This window comes from Pan paniscus, chromosome 13 (genome assembly GCF_029289425.2).
Source record: "Pan paniscus chromosome 13, NHGRI_mPanPan1-v2.0_pri, whole genome shotgun sequence".
Taxonomy (NCBI): domain Eukaryota; kingdom Metazoa; phylum Chordata; class Mammalia; order Primates; family Hominidae; genus Pan; species Pan paniscus.
The window spans coordinates 92,937,939-92,959,762 of NC_073262.2; the positions used below are offsets into that span (position 1 = coordinate 92,937,939).

The 21,824-nt window shown below is 37.2% G+C and overlaps 1 protein-coding gene across 3 annotated transcripts in view; it reads right to left on the bottom strand.

Moving 5' to 3' along the window:
• HIBCH (3-hydroxyisobutyryl-CoA hydrolase) overlaps nucleotides 1-21,824 on the bottom strand; it is a 144,637-nt gene that overhangs the window by 40,988 nt on the left and 81,825 nt on the right. For all 3 annotated transcript variants that reach the window (XM_034954672.3, XM_008950606.5, XM_057301458.2), the window contains 4 exons: nucleotides 16,010-16,088; nucleotides 7,009-7,154; nucleotides 4,485-4,571; nucleotides 1,001-1,059 (listed from right to left, as the gene is read on the bottom strand). In XM_034954672.3, the coding sequence (XP_034810563.2) occupies nucleotides 1,001-1,059; nucleotides 4,485-4,571; nucleotides 7,009-7,154; nucleotides 16,010-16,088 (371 nt within the window). The remainder of the gene's footprint in view (nucleotides 1-1,000; nucleotides 1,060-4,484; nucleotides 4,572-7,008; nucleotides 7,155-16,009; nucleotides 16,089-21,824) is intronic.

The window sequence follows — 21,824 nt, forward strand, 5'->3', positions numbered from 1 at the left end:
AACATAAAATAAAATCTAAATTTTATTTTTTCTTTTGCATTTTTGCATCTGTTATATTTCCATGTAAAGAAACAATTCAACAATGAAAAATCGATGCTTCTAAATTGTAGAGATGGTTGTCTTATTTTCTAATACTTTTCCTCCTCTTGTTTCCCAAAGCCAGTTTGTCAATCTCTCAAATCATCACACAAAACCTTTTTTGCTGATCGGCTTGATAAGACCTTCAGAGAAGATGAATTTAAAAAGGTAAAAGTTAATTCAATTATTATTTTCTAGCTTCTCTTCTCCACTTAAAAAAAAAAGATATTTTGCACTAATATAAATTCAAATCACTGCACAAAATCTTTTTGCTGTTCAGCTTGGTAAGATCTTCAGAAAAGATGAATTTACAAAAATAAAAGTTAATTATTATTTTCTAGCTGCTCTTCCCCACTTTAAAAAAAAAGGTATTTTGTACTAAGATGAATTCTCATGGTAGATTACTTAAATATAATGAATTTATTTCACCCAGAAAGAAAGGGAAAGAAGCTACTTTCAAAGGTAAGTGAAAAAAAACCCTATGCTGGCCAGGCATCACGCCTGTAATCCCAGCACTTTGTGAGGGTGAGGAGGGTGAATCACCTTAGGTCAGGAGTTGGAGACCAGCCTGGCCAACATGGCGAAACCCTGTCTCTACTAAAAATACAAAAGTTCGACAGGCATGGTAGCAGGTGCCTGTAGTCCCAGCTACTCAGAAGGCTGAAGCATAGGAATTGCTTGAACCCAGGAGGCGGAGGCTGCAGTGAGCTGAGATTGCACCACTGCACTCCAGCCTGGGGGATAGAGCGAGACTCTGTCTCAAAAAAAAAAAAAAAAAGAAGAAAAGCTCTATACTTTCTGATCTCAGAATTCAGTGCACTATCAAACACAATGTAATTAAAATGGTAATTATAATGTTAGCAAATTCATTTTAACATAGTCTTTCTAAAGGAATATATAACTGAGATCTCTTTTTAGGTACCTGTTTATTTTGTCCATGTGTTCCTCAAGTATAAAAGACTTGTCTCGATCAATCTTAGACTGTTTGAAAAAAAAAATCTTTTAATAAATTTGAACACAATTTTTTAATCCTTAAAAATTCATATTTAATGATACACTTTGTGAAAGATTGTCACTTGTCACTTTCAGTCAAATTACATCTAACTGTCTCATAAATAACTACCGCTGTATGATCAAAATTCAGACAGCATGTAGAACTCTAGACTAGCTCTTAAAAGTATCAACGGCAAAAATGTTCTAGTATTTTTATTTACATGTATAAACATATGTAACCACTATTACATTTGACACATTATCATTAAAATATATCTGTGAATATGTAAGGGACCTGAAAGGTCAACCTGCCCAAATTTCCATCCTAGCCAGAAATTCACACCATATACCTGGTATGCCTGCAGCTGTGACCTTCAGGGAGAGAAAGCACCTCTCAAGGAGGAGTTCACAAATGCTGGAACAACTGAATAATTAGGTTTCTGTTGTTGTTTTAATTCTGGAACAAAAACCAATGCTAGCATGTTTATAGTTCTAGTTAATCTCTTTCACCTTAACCACTTCCCACATGACACAGTTTTGTGTCCCCTCATGATCCAGGTCCTTCTCATGGACAAGTTCCAGTTTATCAAGGTCATTCTTCAAGTAGGGGACACGTATCTTAGCTGCAGGTGTGGCTGGATGGTAGCAAAGTATAAGAGGGTTCTCTGCAGGCCCTTGATTGCTTTGGATATACTTTTCTTAATTGGACTAACTCTGAGTTAGTGTTGAGACAGGCCTATGATTGCAGCTGATTCACACTAAGCTCCAATTAAATAAGACTTTTTTTTTTTTTTTTAAACCTGTGCCATTGTAGGCTGTGTTTCTCCTATTCTGTACTTATGAATTTAGCACTTTGGGTTAAAACACAAGATTCGCACTTATCTTTATTAAATTTCACATTATTACTATTGAGCAGATCACTCTAAACTCTAAGGGTTGTTTTTTCATCCATATTCTTTTTCCTAATTTAACTTGTTTTTCTTAGTTCTAAATCAACTTGATCAAAACGCTATCAGTGGTCACCAAATCACTTGAGAAAAATGCTGAATAAGTCTAAGATGACTTCCCTACAAACTAACTCCTATACATTTAGTAGAACTCTTTGATAAGCCCCTTCAACCACCGCAAAGCATAATTCATCACATATTTACTAAATTCGACAACAGGAGACTATCAAATGCTCTGATAAAAACAAGTGAAGTCCTCATGTGCTCTGTATTCATATTCTCTCCACCAAGTACTTGGTGGCCCTGCCAATCTGTACTCATGTTCTTCAGTTCTGGGTAATTTATTTGGTACTATTTCTCCAAATATTTCCTTCCCTCTATCTTCTTTACTATGAATTCCTAATGATTAGATTTTGGACCTCTTGGAATAATACCTCTAGTTTTCCATTCTCTCCCTTTTCTATTTCATTATCCTTTTCTGTTAGAGTTTTCCTCAACCACAGATTTTAATCTGTTCTGGGTTTTTCATTCCCAACTTTTGTTATCATCTTTAAAATTTTACAGGCATAACCACTACCAAGGTCAGCCAGTAGCCATCAACATCTAGGCGAGGCCCTCCAGCAGCAAAACAATTATGACTCACCAAAAGCTCAGATGATCATTAGTATTTTTAGCTAAATTATTTTATAATTATAAATTAATAAGATACGTACTTGTGTTTAGAAATGATGCTCCTGCACACTTAATAGACTACAGTATAGTGTAAAAGTTTTTATGAGCACTGGAAAACCAAAACATTCATGTGAATAGCTTTATTGCCATGGTGTGGAACCAAATTCAGATTCTCTGAGGCATGCCTATATTATTCTTTGAATTACCTTTATAACATCTGTTGTTGTTTAACAGGTAAAATATTTTCCTCTTAACAGTTATAGATTGGTATTTGTCTAAGTTTCCTTCTTCTTGCATTAACTGTTTCCTTCCAGTGCCTTTGTTGTTTGTTTTGGCCTAGGAATATTTGTTTTTCTATGCAAAGCACTAAAATTAGGAAGCTTTGCGTCTAATGTCAGTTGCAAGTTACGGGATTCTCAATTGTGTTACATTATAAGATGATCAGGCAAGATGTGTTATTAAGGGGTCCATGAATTTCAATGTCTATGGGTTTTTTTTCTTCCAATGTATTGCTTAGGAGTGGGGTGGGATGCAGCGGTTCTGCAAGCCAACTAGGGAAAAGGCACAGAGGTCTTCCAACTTAGTATATCTCACCTCTCATCAGTACAGTACTTCATCAATCTCTACTGTCAGCTAGACCTGCCTGATTTGGTTTCTCTAAGGAGTAAGTATCTACTCTTCTGCCAGGCTACTGGAAGATAGCTACTCTCAGTTGTACAAGAAGACTTGTGGAGGGGCCAGGTGCAGTGCTCATGGCTATAATCCCAGCACTTTGGGAAGCTGAGGAGGGTGGATCATTTGAGGTCACAAGTTCAAAACCAGCCTGGCCAACATGGTGAAACCCTGTCTCTACTAAAACACAAAAATTAGCTGGGCATGGTAGCACACGCCTGTAATCCCAGCTACTCGGGAGGCTGAGGCACGAGAATCGCTTGAACCTGGAAGGCAGAGGTTGCCGTGAGCCAAGATTGCGCCACCGCCCTCCAGCCTAGGTGACAGAGCGAGACTCTGCTTCAAAACAAAAACAAAAAACAAAAAAAAAACTTATAATAAATCCTCCTGTTTTTCTGCCCCATTCTACACCCTAGTCTTCCGAGGGACCTAGTCCCTTTAGAAGGGTCTACAGCAAGAATCAGCTGACTTCTTATTGGCTTTCAGAGTTCTTTGGTTTAAGTTAGCAGCACTCATCCTGCTGATTTCAAGCTTCCAAAATACTAACATCTCATGTCTGCCACTGTCTCCTCTTCTGTTCTACTTGTCTTTGTGGGTTTATGCCTTTTCTTATTCACTTATTATAATTTTGAATGGTGTTTTAGGAGGCAGCATGTATTCAATCATGTTTAACTAGAAGTTATGGAGTGTTTTTAAAGATTCTTGGCTCTTATAAGAAAATTCAAGTCAGACAACATAAGTAAGGAATTAAAAATACATGCTGCAATATACTTTATTAAATATAAATAAATGTCAAGAGTTTGCATCTCCACAAATAGTGTTAACACTGAACACCGTTTACAGAAATGCCAAAACCCTTGCAAAGAATGATCACAAGGCTATGCACTGAAGTTAACCAGCAGTGGGAAGACAGCTATGCAGCTGCACAGGAAAGAAGTCATCTTATTAGCTGGCTATACTAACAACTGTGAAGCACTGATTCTTCCGCCACGCTTTAAAGTAAATAAATCCTTAGTGCATTTATTTATATTTACAAACTATAATATTCACCAACTGCCAGTTTTTTAATCACTTCCCCCCCCCATGAATTAAAACCTGAGGTTAGAATATTAACAAGATTACCTCTGTATGGTAATTTTCTAAGACAGATGCAATATTTTCTTTTGAAGGAGATTTCAAGGCTAACAAATCTTCCTCTAACATGGCCAACTAAAGGGGAGGTGGAAAAAAAGGAAAGATCTTAGATCCAATAGAAACATAGAAAGCTTTATAAAAATCTCATCTTCTTTTTTAGAATTCTTGACTTTAAATTATGAAGCTGTCTCTTCAGGTGAATCACTGAAAGAAATTTTGACTTAAGTTGAATGAACAGGTATTCCCACACAGCAAATGTAGCCTTCAAAGGAATGGATAAAGATGGAAGAAATTAAGAAGGAGAAATAGAGACTTTTGTTTCTCAGCCTATTGAGTACTTGGAACCAAAGACCTACATATAAATTTTATTTTATTTTTAATTAATTTTAACCAAAATTGCCACAAATTATTAGTGGCTACCACAGACAATGCACAACACTATAATACAGCTTCACTTATTTATCCATCTGATCCCTCACTTAATCTACCCTACACTGAGCCAAACAGGACTTTTTACTGTTCCCAGAGCATAGCTAATGCTTTCTTGCCCCTGTGATTTCATTAAATGTTTCCTTTACCTGACAATACCTTTTCCTGATAATACTCACCTTAAGGCCGGCTGTACTGCAACCTTTATAAAAAAGCTTCTAGTACTTTCTTACAGGTAAGCTCTTCCTCCTTTCAATTCTTTGAGTATTTTCTTTGTATTGTTTTTACACTTACCATACTTTACCTCTGCCAGATGAGAGAGATGGTTATTTATCTTTTGTACCCACTTCTAATCGCATCCCCAAAGTATATTCCTCTTTTTCATATCCTCTACAGCCCTGAGAATGTCTGTCTACTCATTGCAGATACTAGCATTGAACATATTGACAAAGAAAGGGGTTATGCATCAGCTCTCTCGTATCCTAAATTCCACTGTAATCAAGGGTGTCCCTTCCAGACAGGATAATCACATGCCCAGGTTTCCTTCCTGTTATAGCTCAAGGGAAGCATGAGACTACTCAATGTGACTGAGGATGCCCACAACACAGAGAAAGATCTGAATCTTTGGCCAAACATGATAGAAAGGCCTTCATAACAGTGTACAGAGACAATCTTCAATTTTGTATGCTTCATACATTTTACAGAATCTGTAACAGTGTGAGAAACAAGACCAAAGCTCATCAACATAAAAATTTCCACAGCCAATTTATAAAGTTTATGAAGAGAATTCTATTAGTGACCAAACAGTACATTTTTATGCTATCCAGCTGTTTTACTTCAATGGCCAAAGAGGACGTGTGAGAATAAATCATCATCATTTGTAAAAAGTCCTTGGGGGACTCACATGATAGTCCAACTGTCAGTATAATCTCTGGCATCCTTACCCAAAACAGAAGAATGTTACAGATATGAGGATAAAAAGGGCCATCCTTTGTAACATAAAAGAGACTCTCAATGAAAAATCTGGCCACCTCTAAAAATATAAAACTGCATTAAAAGTATTAATAATAGTTAAATTTTGAGTGTTTACTATTTGTCAGTTACTGGGCTAAGCATGTAACATAAATTTTCTAATTTAATTTTTATAGCTTTCCTTGCCATATCCTAAAACACCCTTCCCTTAAGATCTGATCAGCTATTCATCTGATGACCATGTGCTTCCTTGAAAGCTGACTTTACCCCACAGATTGAAGGACAGAGTGTGCATTACCTAGGATAGGCCAGTTGGTATATTCTACCTACTCATACAGTTCAGGAATAAGATAAGCCAGTCCAGTCAGAGTGAACCAAGCCAGGTGAAGCAAAATACATCCTAAGTCTCTTGCTGGGAATTCTGAGGCAATACTACCTTGAATTGGGTCTTCTGCCACATGTAACACAAGGAGTTTCAACTACTATGTAATAGTGTCATCTCCATTCTGCAGACGGGAAAATGGGGGGCAAAAGAGGCTAAGTTCCAATTCAGACTTAAACTCAAACTATCTATATATTCTTTTCCACTATGTTATCCTGTGCTGAGAAAATTGGCCACATTGTTTTTTTTTTAAAAAAAAAAAAGCAAAGATAAGTAACATGTGTTCCTTGTAACAGATGTGTTTTAGAAAAGTCAAATGCGATTACTTTCAATGCACTAGGGAAACTCATAACCAAAAGAAGCCTTCAAAATGTCCTCATAAAATAAAAGGCTATCTTTTTATATATAAATTTAGATTTGTACATATTAGACTTTCTTAAGGTAGGCATGATTTTTTTTTTAAGAGACTCTAATTATTCACTTAAAAATACTCACTGAAGGTGCCAACCCTGAATCCAGGTATCATTATCTCCAGTTTGCATATGAGGAAACAGAATTAGAGAGCTTATGCACTTTCTCCAAGGTAACACAGCTATAAACTAATAGGTCCAGGATTCACACCACGATTTCACCAGAAGTCTGTGGCTCTCAACCACCCATTGTACCTTCCCATGCACTATTTTGTGTTGTTATTCCAACAATACAAAATGCAAACATCTGAAAAAGTACCTTTTCAGAATCTACAAAGTGTGTAGCAATTCCTGCTCTGTACACATCTCTTCCTTTTAGTCTGAATCCTGTTAATGCAAGGAAGTAACCAAGTTTTCCTTGGAGTCGTGGCAAGAAATAACCTCCACCCACATCAGGGAACAGTCCTGTAATTAAATGTAACAAAAAGAGATAATGGTGATTCAAATGAAAAAGATAAATATAACCTTTTTGCCATAGATCACACAAACCATTTCTCTCTGGAGCTTGAATATACATTACAAACATTATTAAACTAAGTACTATACACTGCAATCAACATCACAAAAGACTTGCTATAAACTGTGCTAACTTGGGTATTTTTCAAAACCTTCATGTCTCATTTCTATAGAAGTCAGTAAAGTATTTGATGACACAATGTTTTGTATATTAGAAGTACTCAATGTTACCTAAATTTTCTTACCACTGATTTACTTTTGAAGAATCTCCAAAATAGGTAAAAATTTCAAAAAAATTTATTTCCAAATCAGCACAGGAAAAAAAAATACATAACCTATGGCCTATTATAGCAAAATTATTACCATTTAAATCATGTCCCAACCTTAGTCAATTATCTAATATTCAAGATGTTTAAATACTGATGCAATAATCACGAGTCCTACTAAATGAACAGGTTTATACCTAATAAAATCATTTGCATTTACCCTTTTCTTAACCATCAGTATTTAAAAATTATCTACGGGTAACAACTGAAAATAGCATATAAGGCTAGGCGCGGTGGCTCACGCCTGTAATCTCAGCACTTTGGGAGGCCAAGACAGGCAGATCACCTGAGGTCAGGAGTTCAAGACCAGCCTGGCCAACACAGTGAAACCCCGTCTCTACTAAAATTACAAAAATTAGCCGGGCATGGTGGTGCATGCCTGTAATCCCAGCTACTGGTGAGGCTGAGGCAGGAGAATCGCTTGAACCCGAGAGGCAGAGGTTGCAGTGAGCTAATGCCACTGCACTGCAGCCTGGGCAACAGAGCAAGACTCCATCTCAAGTAAAAATAATAATAAAATAAAGAAAATAGCATACATACAAGTAATTACCAGCACACTCCTTTGGGTGTTTAAGATCTTACAACTGTGACCCTCTAGTTTTATAATTTATGTATCTCTTCTAAAGTTTCCTTTAATTATGTTGGGATAAAAATGCAAGCACTAAAATTCTCTCCAGTTCTACTTTACAAAAAGGTTCTAGACTTAAAAGAAAAAGCATCATGCTCCTGTAAACAGAAATATCTCTTAGTATCTCAAACTAGCTAGGTCTCAAGTTAAACTCATAACCTCCCCGCGCCAGTCCCACAATCTTCCTCCAGCATCACCTACCTCAATAAAGGGTGCAAGTATCCAGCCTTGACACCTTCTCGCACCATCCCCTTAATCCCCATCAGTGACCACATCTTATTGATTTCCCCTCTGAACTGTTCTCCACACAATAGCCAAAGTGATCTTTTAAAAACACAAATCCTTACCAGAGTCTTGCATCCACTGCTTAAAACCCTCCCATGGCTGCCTATTTCTCCTGGATTAAAACGAACACCTTTATCAAAGTCTTCAAGGCCCCTTACCACTTTTTCCACTACATCCCTTACTACTCACTCCCTATACTCCAGCCACTCTGGTCTTCTTTCAGTTCCCTAACATTCTACACTCATTCCTGCCCCAGAGCCTCAGCAGCATGCTGCCTAAGTGGAAAAACCCTCCATCCTGACAACACGTTCTTCTCTTCCAGGGTACCACATTCTCTCTTTTCTCCCCCTTCCCCCAATTCTGCTTCTTTCCAGTCTCCCTCACAGACACCACCTCCTCTGCTTGACCTCTTGCTCACTGTGCCTAAGCTCCATATTAGGCTACCTCCTCTTTCCTATATACACATTTTCCTTAACTTCTATGACTTTAAATAATATCTATATGCTGATTACTCCCTGCTATGGACTGCATTGTGTCCTTCCAAAAAGTCCTATGTTGAAGCCCTAACCCTCAATGTAACTGCATTTGGAAGCAGGGCCTTTGAAGAGGTAATTAAGTTTAAGTGAGGTCATAAGGGTGGGGTCCTAATCCAACAGGACTGGTGCCCTTATAAGAGGAGGAAGAAACACGGGGATGCATGTGAACAGAGAAAAGGCCACATGAGGACAGAGCAAGAAGGCAGCAGTCTATTAGCCACAGAGAGAGGGCTCAAGAGAACCATCTGCTGACACCTTGATCTCAGCCTTTCAATCTCCAGAACTGTGAGAAAAAAAATTTCTACTGTTTAAGCAACCAAGTTTGTGGTATTTTGTTATGCAGCCCTAAAAGTTTAATACACTGCGAAATCACTCATGCCTTCTCCCGTGAACACTGAACTCTTAGATCTGCCACCTAAACAGAACCACATGGATAATAAGTATCTCACATTTAACATGGCAAAAGTAGAACTACTGATTCACAAACCTCCAACTACACTGCTCCTTCCCTCATCAGCCTCATCCATCAAGTAGCACAAGTTAAATACCTTGGAGTTATTCCTGATTCATCATACCAGCAAGTCAGTTAAGCCCAAAACATGTTTCAAATCTGTTCACTCTTTTCAACTCTATACCTCCAAACTACTCCAAAGCCAAAATCTCTCCAGACTGTGCTGTCCAACAGAACTTTCTACAATGATGAAATCTATAATTTCTGCTGTCCAATAAGACAGCCACTAGCCATATGTAGCTATTAAACACCTGAAATGTAGCTGGTGTGACTGAGGAACTGAATTTGTTTTCTTTAAATTTAATTAATTTATATTAAAATTTTAAAAGCCACTTGTGGCTAGTGGCTATACAGTATTGGACAGTGTAGCTCTAGACTAATGTAATAACCTATTATCCAATCTCACTGCTTCTACTCTGCTACCCCTACAATCCATTATCCTCAAAGCAGCCAGAATCATGGTACTAAAATATAAATATAAACTAGATTATGTCGTTGCCTGCTTTATACTCTTCCACAACTTCCCGTATTTAGGTTTAAATCTTAACTCTTCACCAGAGGCCCCCATGTGCCCTTTTGAGAGCATGTTACATCACTCCTGCCCTCGATTCAGACACAGATTGCCTCCATTTGGTTCCTTTAACAGGCCAAGTTCATTCTTACCTAAGGGTCTTGAGCTAATTTTTCTTAATGCCACAATATTCTGCTCTCAGTTCTTCATGTAGCTGACTCTTGCTATTCACATCTCAGCTTAAAGGACAACTCCTCTGAGAGCATCTTTAATCATCCAATTTAAAGTAGCCATCTGGGAGACTTATACTTTGGACAAGATAGAGTAACAGGAACCAGACTTATCCCCCTACCTGAAGCAACTATAAAAACAGACACAATATATGGATCAATAGTGTTTTCAACACACTGAACATCAAGCAATAAAGAAAAGTGGTCTCTGAATATCAGAAAACAAGCAAGGTAAATTCTAGAACAGCTCCAACTTCATGCCTTGAGTGAATTCCCAGGCCCAGCACAGTGCCTCATTTGAGAAGATGAAGCTGAGTCTAGGGAAACCAAGATAGCTAGAATTCCCACAACAGAGTACCAGAGCGGAGAGAGCAGCAGAGAGAAAGCTCTGGAGATCTGCAGGGTGTCTCTTTTAAGTACTTAGCTTAGGAATGGAGAGAGAGAGAGAGAGAGAGTGTGTGTGTGTGTCAAGAAACTACATGATTAGTCAGTTTTCACACTGCCCGAGACTGAGTAATTTATAAAGGAAAGAGGTTTAACTGACTCATAGTTCCAAATGGCTAAGGAGGCCTCAGGAAACTTACGATCATGGCAGAAGGCAAAGCAAGCTTGGACCTTCTCACATGGCAGCAGGAGAAAAAAGAGTGAGGAGCAAAAGGGGAAGAGCCCCTTATAAAACCATCAGCTCTTGTAAGAACTCACTATCATGAGAACAGCAAGGGAGACACTGCGTCCATGATCCAATCAGCTCCTACCAGATCTCTCCCTGGACACATGGGGATTACGGGGATTACAATTCAAGATGAGATTTGGGTGAGGACACAACGCCTAACCATATCACTACATGAGACTAAGGAAAGAATCACAGAAAATGATTATAGAGAACAGTACTGGGAACCCACACAGGACTAAAAACAGCATGTTCCCCACCATCTGGACTAGAAAAACTCATGATTGATGTCATGGGGCACTGTGCAGAACACAAAGCAAGATCTTGCCCCAGTAGTGGGAAATAATTTGCCCTAGTTGGAGCATTGCTCCAATTCTGCAAAAAAAAAAAAAATTAATAATAAATCTTACAACACTTGAAAATATTAAGATGTTTCCCAGGAATTTAAATTCATCTCAGAAGAAATCTCAAAAATACTTAAAAGAATACAAAAATATCCAGCACCCAACAAAGTAAAGTTTACAATATGTACAATTCAATAAAAAATTACCAGCTATCTAAAGATGCAGGAAAATACTAACCATAAAAAGGGGATTTAAAAAAATAAGAACTGACATAAATCTAAGAACCAGCAGACAAAAACATTAACACAGTTATCACAAACATAACCTATATATTCAAGAAGTTAGAGACACAGAAAATTTTTCTTTTTAGAAAAAGAACCAAATCATACTTCTAGAGATGAAAACTGAAATGAATGTATAAGCTGAAAAATACCTGGATGAGATTAAGGGCAGATTAGATCTTGTAGAAGAGAAGATTAATGAATTTAAGGACACAGGAACAGAAACTATCTAAAATGAAAGAGAGAAAAAAAATGTTTTTAATGAATGAAGCATAAGTGAGCCTTATAGAAGTATGACCAGAATTCCTGAAAACGGAATGGGTGGAAAAAAAGTATTTGTAGAAATAATGGCAGAAAATTTTCCAAATTTGACAGAAGTTATAAACCTAAGTAGCTCAATAACCACAAGCATTAGAAATATGAAGAGCACCAAAGCACATCATAATCAAATAGCTTGAAACATGTGATCAAGAGAAAATCTTAAGAGCAGCCAAAGAAAATAAAAAGACACAGGAACAAAAATAAGGAAGAGAGAAGACTTTCTGTAGGAAATTAAATGAGACGACAGTGTAGTAACATCTTTAAATTACTGAAATTAAAAACCAGAGTAGAATCAAATTCCATACCCACATCTCATACAAGTGAACTCAGGTTTCACCTGAGGAAATGAAAGAAGAGCAAACAAAATCTAAAATAAGCAGAAGAAAGGAGGAATGAATACTGGAGCAGAAATCAGCAAAATAAAAAATAAATGAAAACAAAAATCTGTTTAAGATCAATAAAATTAATAAACCTCTAACTAGATTGATCAGGAAAAAAAAAGAGAAGACACAATGACCAATATCAAGAATAAGAGAGCCAGAAATCACTAAGGAGTCTACAGATATTAAAAAGATAATAGGGGAATATTATTGTCTTAGTCCATTTTATGTTGCTATGACAGAATACCACAGACTGGGGTAATTTAGAAAAAAAATTATTTCTCACAGTTCTGGAGGCTGGGAAGTCCAATATCATAGTGCCAACATCACACGAGGGCCTTCTTGGTGCATCAACCCACGGCAAAAGGCAAGGGTGAGACAGGGCAAGAGAGCAGAAGGAAAGGGGGCTGAAGTCATCCCTGTATCAGGAACTAACCTGCAAAAACTGGAAGAGCCCCCATGAACCACTCACCTCTTAGTGGTACCAACTCTCAACACTGCTGAGTTGGGAATTAAGTTTCCAACACGTGAACTTCAGGCGACACATACAAAAAAGCAATTATGAACAACTTTATGCTAACAAATTGACAAATTTCTTGAAAGGCCCTGATATGGTTTGGCTCTGTGTCCCCATTCAAATCTCATGTTGAATTGTAATCCCCAGTGTCGAATGAGGGGCCTGGTGGAAGGTGATCAGGTCATGGGGGCAGATTTCCCCCTTGCTGTTCTAATAATAATGAGTGAGTTCTCATGATATCTGGTTGTTTTAAAGTGTGCAGTACTTCTCCCTTCACTCTCCTGCCAGCCACATGAAGATGCACTTGCTTCCCCTTCATCTTTGGCCACGATTGTAAATTTCTGGAGACCTCCCCAATCATGCTTCCTGTACAGCCTGTGGAACTGTGAGCCAATTAAACCTCTTTTCTTCATAAATTACCCAGTCTCAGGTAGTTCTTTATAGCAATGTGAGAATGGACTAATACAGCAAACCGGTACCAGAGAAGTAGGGCATTGCTATAAAGATACCTGGAAATGTAGAAGTGACTTGGGAACTAGGCAACGAGCAGAGATTGGAATAGGTTGCCTCTTTACTCTGCTAATTGTTTTCTTTGCTGTGATTCTAGAAGCGTTTTACATAATGTAATTCTATTTGTCTATGCACAGACCTTGGGAGCCACCCCTTGCATCACTGTAGCCTGGATGTTGGATGGATTCAACAACATTTGTATATACGACAACAATTGTATATTTTTGTTTTTGTTGCCTGAGCTTTTGGCATCAAAGCCAAAAAATTATTGACCAGATTAATGTCACGTCATTTTCCCATATGTTTTCTTCTAGTGGTTTTGCAGTTTCAGGTTGTATGACTACATCTTTAATCCATTTGAGGTTTTTTTCTAAAATATAATATGAGGTATGGGTCTAATTTCATTTTTCTGCATATGGATATCCAGTTTTTCTGACATCATTTATTGAAGAGACTGTCCTTTCACCATTATGTATTCTTGGCATCTTTCTTGAAAATCACTTAACTGCAAATATATGGATTTGTCTCTGGGCTTGCTATTCTTTTCCAGTGGTCTACGTATTCATTTTTATTCCAGTACTATGCTGTTTTGATTACTAAAACTTTGCAATAGTGTTTGAAGTCAGTACAAAGCCTCTAGCTTTGTTCTTTTTGCTTAAGATTATCTTGGCTATTTGCAGTCTTCTTTGGTTCCATATGAATTTTAGAATTGTTTTTTCTATTTTTTTGAAAACTGACATTGGGATTTTGATAGGGATTACACTGAATCTGTAGATCACTTTGGGTAGTAAGAACATTTTTAAAATATTCTTCCAATCCATGAACATGTAATATCTTTTTTATTTATTTGTGTCTTCTTCAATTTTTTTCATCAAAGTTTTGTAGTTTTCAGTATACAGATGTGTGTGCGTGCGTGTGTGTGTGTGTGTGTGTGTGTCTGTCTGTCTGTCTGTCTGACTGACTGACATGGTCTGGCTCTATTGCCCAGGCTACAGTGCAGTGGCATGATCTCAGCTCACTGCAGCCTCTACTTTCAGGGCTCAAGCCATCCTTTTATCTCCACCTCCTGAGCAGCTGGAACCATAGGCACATGCCACCATGTCCAGCTATCTTTTGTTATTTTTGTAGGGATGTCGTTTCGCCATACAGATTTTACCTACTTGGTTAAATTTATTTCTAAGTATTTTATTCTTTTTGATGCTTTTGTAAATGAAATTTTCTTATTTTTCAAATAGTTTGTTGTTAGTGTATAGAAATGCTGATTTTTATGTGTTGATTTTATATCCTACAGCTTTACTGTATTTATTAGTTCAGTTTTTTGTTGGAGCTGTTGGAGTTTTCCATATATATATAAGAGCATGTCATCAGCAGTGACAGTTTCACCTCTGCTTTTCCTGTTTGGATGCCTTTTATTTCTTTCTCTTGCCTAATTGCTCTGGCAAGGACTTTCAATACAGTATTGAACAGAAATGATGAGAGCAGGCATCATTGTCTTGTTCCTTATCTTAAATGAAAAATATATACCTTAACATCAAACTTAATTGGTAGAAGACTAAATGCTTTCCCCTAAAATCAGGAACAAGGAAAAAATGTCCACTCTCACCACTTCTATTCAACATTGTATTGGAAGTTCTATTCTACGCAATAGGGCAAGAGAAAGAAATAAAAGGTATCCAGATTAGAAAAAGGAAAGGAAAAAGTAAAACTGCTCTTACTTGTAAATGACATAATTGTCTCTTTAGGAATTCCAGTAAAGTAGAATCGAATTCTATTCAATTCTAAAGCAACTAAAACTAATAAGTGAGTTTAGCAAGTCTGCATGATAAAGGTAAATACAAAAATCAACTGTATTTCTTTAGACTGGTAACTAACAATTAGAACTGAAAGTTTTTTCAAAAATATCATTAATATGAAATACTTATGGATAAATATGACAAAAGATAAGACCTATAAACTGAAAACTAAAAATCCATGCTGAGAGAAATTAAAGACCACTTACATAAATGAAGAATTATATCTTGCCCACAGGTCTGAAAAGACTCGATAGTGTTAAGATGTCAATTCTCTCTAAATTCATCTGCAGGCTTTTTTGTTGAAATCGACAAGTAACTCTAAAATACATATGGAAAGATAAAGAACCTATATAGCCAAAGCAACTTGGTAAGATACAAAGAACAAAGGTGGAACATTGTCACTACCTGATTTTAAGACTTACTATAAAGCAACACTAACCAAGACAACATGGTGTTGGCACCATGATTGACATCTATAGACAACTATAACAAAGCTACACAGGCAATTCAGTAGCAAAACAATACCCTTTCAACAGTTGGTACTGGAATGATTGTATTTCCATATACAAAATAAACTTTGACTTATATAGGTGATCCACACCCCTCACCATATACAAAAATTAACTCAGAAGTGTCATATGATAGTTTTGATCACAACTCAAAACTGCACAGATCTAAAGGCAAAAATATATTCCCTTAATGATATTTTATCTATAGTGTTAATGTTTTATTTATAGTGTGTTAATGTCTCCTTTAATGTTCTCAGTTTTGTGTTTTCAGATATAATCATTGAGCTAATATAGACTTCAAAGTATCTTCCTATTTAATTTCTTTTTTAAAATCCTTTCATTGTTGCATCTCACACAAGAGTCCATCAATTCCTTCAACAACAGTAAACTCTGAAACATATCAAAAGAAGATGATGCTAAAAGTAATTATAAAAAAAATTCTGGTTGTTTACCTATTGCAGTTTCTGGCATAGCAAAAAGACACTTTTCTGTAGCCACTCGAAATTGCCCATGGACTGAGAGACCAACTCCCTAGAGAAAAAAGGCAAAAAAAGAGGCGGGGGGGAATTAAACATATTGTTAAAAAACAAGCAAATTCACACACTTACAAAATTACAAAGCAAGTAAATTATCTTTATACTCCACAGGAACTTGCTTCAGTGAATAGGTTGTCCCCACCTCTTTCAATTAACTTTGAATTCCACAAACAGCACATGACTATATTCCCCTTTATTAAACATTTACACATAAAGTCTGATCACACCCCCATTCTTGTCTGGTCATTCTCTTCCTCCACAGAGACACATAGCTATTATCAATTTGGTAAGTAACCTACGATTTTTTTCCCTATGTATTTCTTATATATGAACAAATGTGTCTATCTGATATATATTTTATATATAAGAATATATACAACTATACATATATAAAATTCACACTCTATTCCATGGCCTGCAAGGCTCTCTATCACCTGGCCTAGCCGACCTCTTTGACTTTATCTCCCATCACTCTTCCCGCACTCGTTCCACTAGCCATGGGGGCTTCATGCCATTCCTCCAAAATTTTAAGCTTTTACAATTTCAATTAATCATAAAACTTCTAAGGTAAGAAGAAAAACTACTAGATAAGGCCACTGCCTGCTCAATCACTGCTTTTTCTCTAAGGGAATCTGCTCTGCCCAGAGACTCTCTTTTTTTCCTTTCCCCAGGAAGGGCTGAACTAGGGATTGGCAATGGACCCAAGGGCAGCCAATGGAGACTAACCAGAATTCAGAGGCCTGGGGAGCAAAGAGGCAGGGGTGAATTAGATGAGGTTCTTCTTACTCTTAGGTACTTAAAACTAAAACACAGTGCACAGTTGTCAGTCGATGACAGGCAGTGAAGCTTAAAGGTCATCTGACATTTGAGCTAAAGATGACAATGACAGCCAAGTAAAAGCTGGTTTTATATGCGGTAGAGACAAAAAAAAGAAAGAAAAGAAAAGAAAAAAACCCTGAGAATGCTGCAGTCTGTACAAGACAGAAAACAAAACAAACACATAAAAAGAAGCAGAGATAGAAAAATAAACACACAAATTTGCCTCAAGCCCACACCTGCAGTCCAATTTTCAGGAACATAAGCAATGCCTAAGGTCCCTGAACTTGTCTAATAACTGCCCCATTCTCTTTTGTGGATCTTTTTGAGTGAGTCTCTGTTCTTTCCAATTAAAATGTCTCTTCACCACATTTTCAGTTAGAACTAGACCTAGATCCTGCCATCAGCATCACACAACGTAAGTCTTTGGGCCCCCAGTATATATTCACTGCAATACTGTTCTGTGCTTTTCCTCCCAACACAACCTCCTAACACTGCTGTCCCTGACTAGCCATTCCCATCACATCTTCTGGAATCTTCATTCCTTTACAAAGGAACAACCTAACAGACCAAATTCTCTACAGAGGGCCCTCTCCACCTCCTGAACTCTATGGAAAAAGAAACTTAAAAACCCCATATTACTTCACATAGAAGCTACAGATCCATGCGGGGTAACTGATTCATTGATTCCATTTGTTATCTTATATTACATAGAGTATGTTTTATTTTAGCATTGGCTGATAATAGTGAATTAAAGAAAAGACATCAAGATTTGAGTAAAAAGTTATTAATGAAAAACTATCAGAATAAGAGACCACTGACATAAGAATCATTAAGAGCCAATTTTAAAGCCTTTCAATAAAGATGAAGGTTCAGAATAGTCAAGCCACTTCACTTGAAGATACTAGGAATACGCTGAACCATTTCGAATGGGGTATAAAACCCTAATGGCAGATTCGTAACTAATTTTTCTATCTTACATCAAAGAATCTATTATAGGTTACTTGTAAGCAGCCCTCTTAACTTCTGAAATTTGATTTTACATTTTATTTAACCATTAATCTTAGCTGATACTCCTTTGCTAGACTAAAAAGGCTCCAAAGTCTTCAAGTTTTATTGTATTAGCTAATTTTATACAGATTCATTCTCCAAATATAATACTTTATTCCAACTCTCCTCAAATCTCTCCCCCAAACCTACCAAACCCAGTAGTCAAATCTCATTTTTCACCAAGCTGAACACTAGCTAAATAGCTCAGTAATATTTGACAGTTCCTCATTCCTACTTTATGAAATGCTTTACTGGGCTTTGAGGCACCATACATTCCTGCTTTAAAATCTAACTCATTAGTTACTCTTTCATTTCTCCCTGATATCAAAGTGTTGACCTGCCACAATAATTAGATGTCATCCTTCTACTCCACTTCACTCTACCCCACTGTACTCTGTCCTGTCTACATGCATTCCCTAGGAGATCTCTTCCAGCCCTAGGATTTTAAGCACCACCTAAAACACTAATAAATTATTTCCCCATCCCTGATTTCTCTACTCAGCTATTTAACGTCTCGTCTTGAATGTCTAATAAGTATCTCAACCTTCACACATCAAAAGTAAATCTCTTGATTTCTCCTTAAGTGTGCTCCTCTCTCTGTCTTCATCTCAGTAAACAGCATCACAATTCACCCAGCTGCTCAGGCCAAACATCTCAGCATTACCTTCTTTCCTTTCTACCCCACAATGTAATCTATGAACTATCCTGAGAGCTCTAACTTAAAAATATATCCCGGACTGGGCCACTTTTCACCATCTACACTATTACAACCCTACTTGAAGCCTTTATCCTCTCTTGCCCAGGCTGGTGTATCTTGCTTCTATTCTTGCCACAATCTATCATCTCTATACCAGTCAAAGCACGCTTATTAAAATGTAAAACATATCACGTCATTCTCCCGCCCAGAAGTCTCCAGTGACTTCCCTTCACACTAAAATATTATCATGGCTGATATGGTCCCATATGATCTGGTCCCCTTCTACCTTCCTGATTTTATAGTCTACCATTCCCCACTTTCTCACTTCCCCTCCAGTAAGCCACATGGGCTTTCTTTCTTTTTTCTTTCTTTTTTTTTTTAAAAACTCTCTTGATGTATAATATCCACTTAAAGGTACACAAACAGTAACAAATAGTAAGTTCGCAAGCATATAGTTTCAATGAATTATCCCCAAATGAACACACCCATGTAACCAAAACCCAGATAAAAACTATCAGAAATTGTGCTATGCACTCTGTCAGTCACTACACCCTCCATCCCTCAAGTAGCTACTATCTTGACCTCTAACAAAGGATTAGAGTGTTTTCTGGTTTATCTAGATATAAATAGAATCACAGAATATATATTACTATCTTACTTCTTTCAGTCAACATTATGTTTGTGAGATTTTATGTTCTTGCATATAGCAGTAATTTGTTCTTTTTCATTGTATAGCACTGTATGAATAAACAATTTGTTAATCCATTCTAATATAAATGGCTATTTGGATTGTCTCCAGTTTTTGGCTATTTCAAGTAACAATTCAGTGGCCATTCTTCTGCATATGTTTTGGTGCAAAAGTGCGCACATTTTGGTCAGATATATACCAGGGAGTAAAAGTGTCAGGTCAAAGGGTATTAATCAGCCAGGTACAGTGGCTCACGTCATGCCTGTAATCCCAGCACTTTGGGAGGCTGAGGTGGGCGGGTCACCTGAGATCAGGAGTTCGAGATCAGCCTAGCCAACACGGTGAAACCCTGTCTCTACTAAAACAACAAAAATTAGCCGGGCATGGTGTCATGCGCCTGTAATCCTAGCTAGTCGGGAGGCTGAGGCAGGAGAATTGCTTGAACCTGGGAGGTGGAGGTTGCAGTGAGTCAAGATTGTGCCACTGCACTCCAGCCAGGAGGACAGAGCAAGACTCCGTCTCAAAAAAAAAAAAAAAAAAAAAAAAAAAAGTATTGACTCATTCAACTTTAAAATATATCAAAACAATTTTCCTAAGTGGTAGTACCAATTTCTGCTCCACTAGCTGTATATGAGTTTGCTGTTTCTACATCCTCACCAACACTTCAAGAGGTCTTTCACATTTTAGCCATTCTAATGACTATATGTTAGTATTTCACTGAAGTTTTAATTTGCATATCCTTGATGATTAATGCAGTTGAGAGCTTTTTCAGGTTTATTAGCTTTTTCAGGTTTATTCCTCTTTGTGAAATGTCTGTTCTAATCTTTTGCTGTGAAACGTCTGTTCCAATCTTTTGCTTTTTTTTTTTTTTTTTTAACTGGATTTTTGAATTGGTAGAATTCTCTATATATTCTAGACAGGATTCCCTTATCAGATGTATACCAAATATGTTTTCAGTCTGTGGCTTGCCTTTTCACTGTTTCAAGGATGTCTTGGAATGAATAGAAGTTCTCATTCTTAACACATTACAATTTATTCATTTTGCTTATGGTACATTTAGTGTATTATTTAAGTAATCCCTCCCTAACCCCTGGGACTGAAATTTTCTTCATAAAAAGGTTTTTAAAGACTTACTTTCATTAACAGTTATGGATTATAATTTGTCCATTTCATCAAAATTTTGAAATATATGACCATAAAGTTGTACATAACATCCTCTTGTAATCTTTTTAATGGCTATGGGTTTTATAGGGATGTGCTATTTCTCATTTCTGTATTTGTAACATACTTTGCTTTTATCTTTGTCTTTACCAACTTATCACTAAGGATTTATCAGTTTTAATAGTCTATAAAAATAATTTTCAGCTTTGATATTTACTGTTTATTGATTTTAAATCTTTTTTTTTTTTGTATTTTGATCATTTCATTGTGATGTCATATAAGGTTACTGCTTATGTTCCAAACATTTGGGATTTCCCTATTATCTTTCCATTACAGATTGCAACCTTAATTCCACTGGGGACAGATAATGTATTCTGTAAGATTAATCCTTTAAAATATATTAAGATGAATTCCAAGGCCTATTTTGGCAAGTGTTTCATACACACATGAAATGAACGTGAATTCTGCAGTCGCTGAGTGCATGTTCATTAGGTCAAGCTTATTAAACAATTTTCATTCAAATAATGTGTGTGCATATAAAATATGTGCATGAAAATATACGTACTCAGTATGTCTCTGTTTTATCTGTTACTGAAAGAAATATGTTCGAATATTTCTTATGATTGTGGTTCTATTTCCCCTTTTAGAGCTTTCCACTTGTTTGCAAGATTAGTCATTTTTACTTATTTATTTATTTTGAGCCAGAGTCTCACCCTGTCGCCCAGGCTGAAGTGCAGTGGCGTGACCTTTACTCACTGCAACCTCAGTCTCCTGGGCTCAAGTGATTCTCCTGCCTCGGCCTCCGGAGTAGCTGGAACTACAGATGTGCACTGCCACACCCAGCTAATTTTGGTATTTTTAGTAGAGATGGGATTTCACCATGTTGGCCAGGCTGGTCTCAAACTCCAGGCCTCAGGTGACGCGCCCGCCTCGGCCTCCCAGAGTGCCGGGATTACAGCCATGAGCCACCGCACCTGGCCACAAAATGAGCCATTTTTATTTTTAATTAATTTATATTTTTGAGACAGAGTCCTGCTTTGTTGCCCAGGCTGCAGTGCAGTGGCACAATATCAGCTCACTGCAACCTCCGCCTCCTGGGTTCAAGCAATTTTCCTGCCTCAGCCTCCTGAGCAGCTGGGACTTCAGGCGCCCACCACCACACCAGGCTAGTTTTTGTTTTTTTAGTAGAGATGGGGTTTCACCATGTTGGCCAGGCTGGTCTCAAACTCCTGACCTCAAGTGACCCAAATGCCTCGGCCTCCCAAAATGCTGGGATTACAGGCAGGAGCCACTGTACCTGGCCAAGATTAGTCATTTTT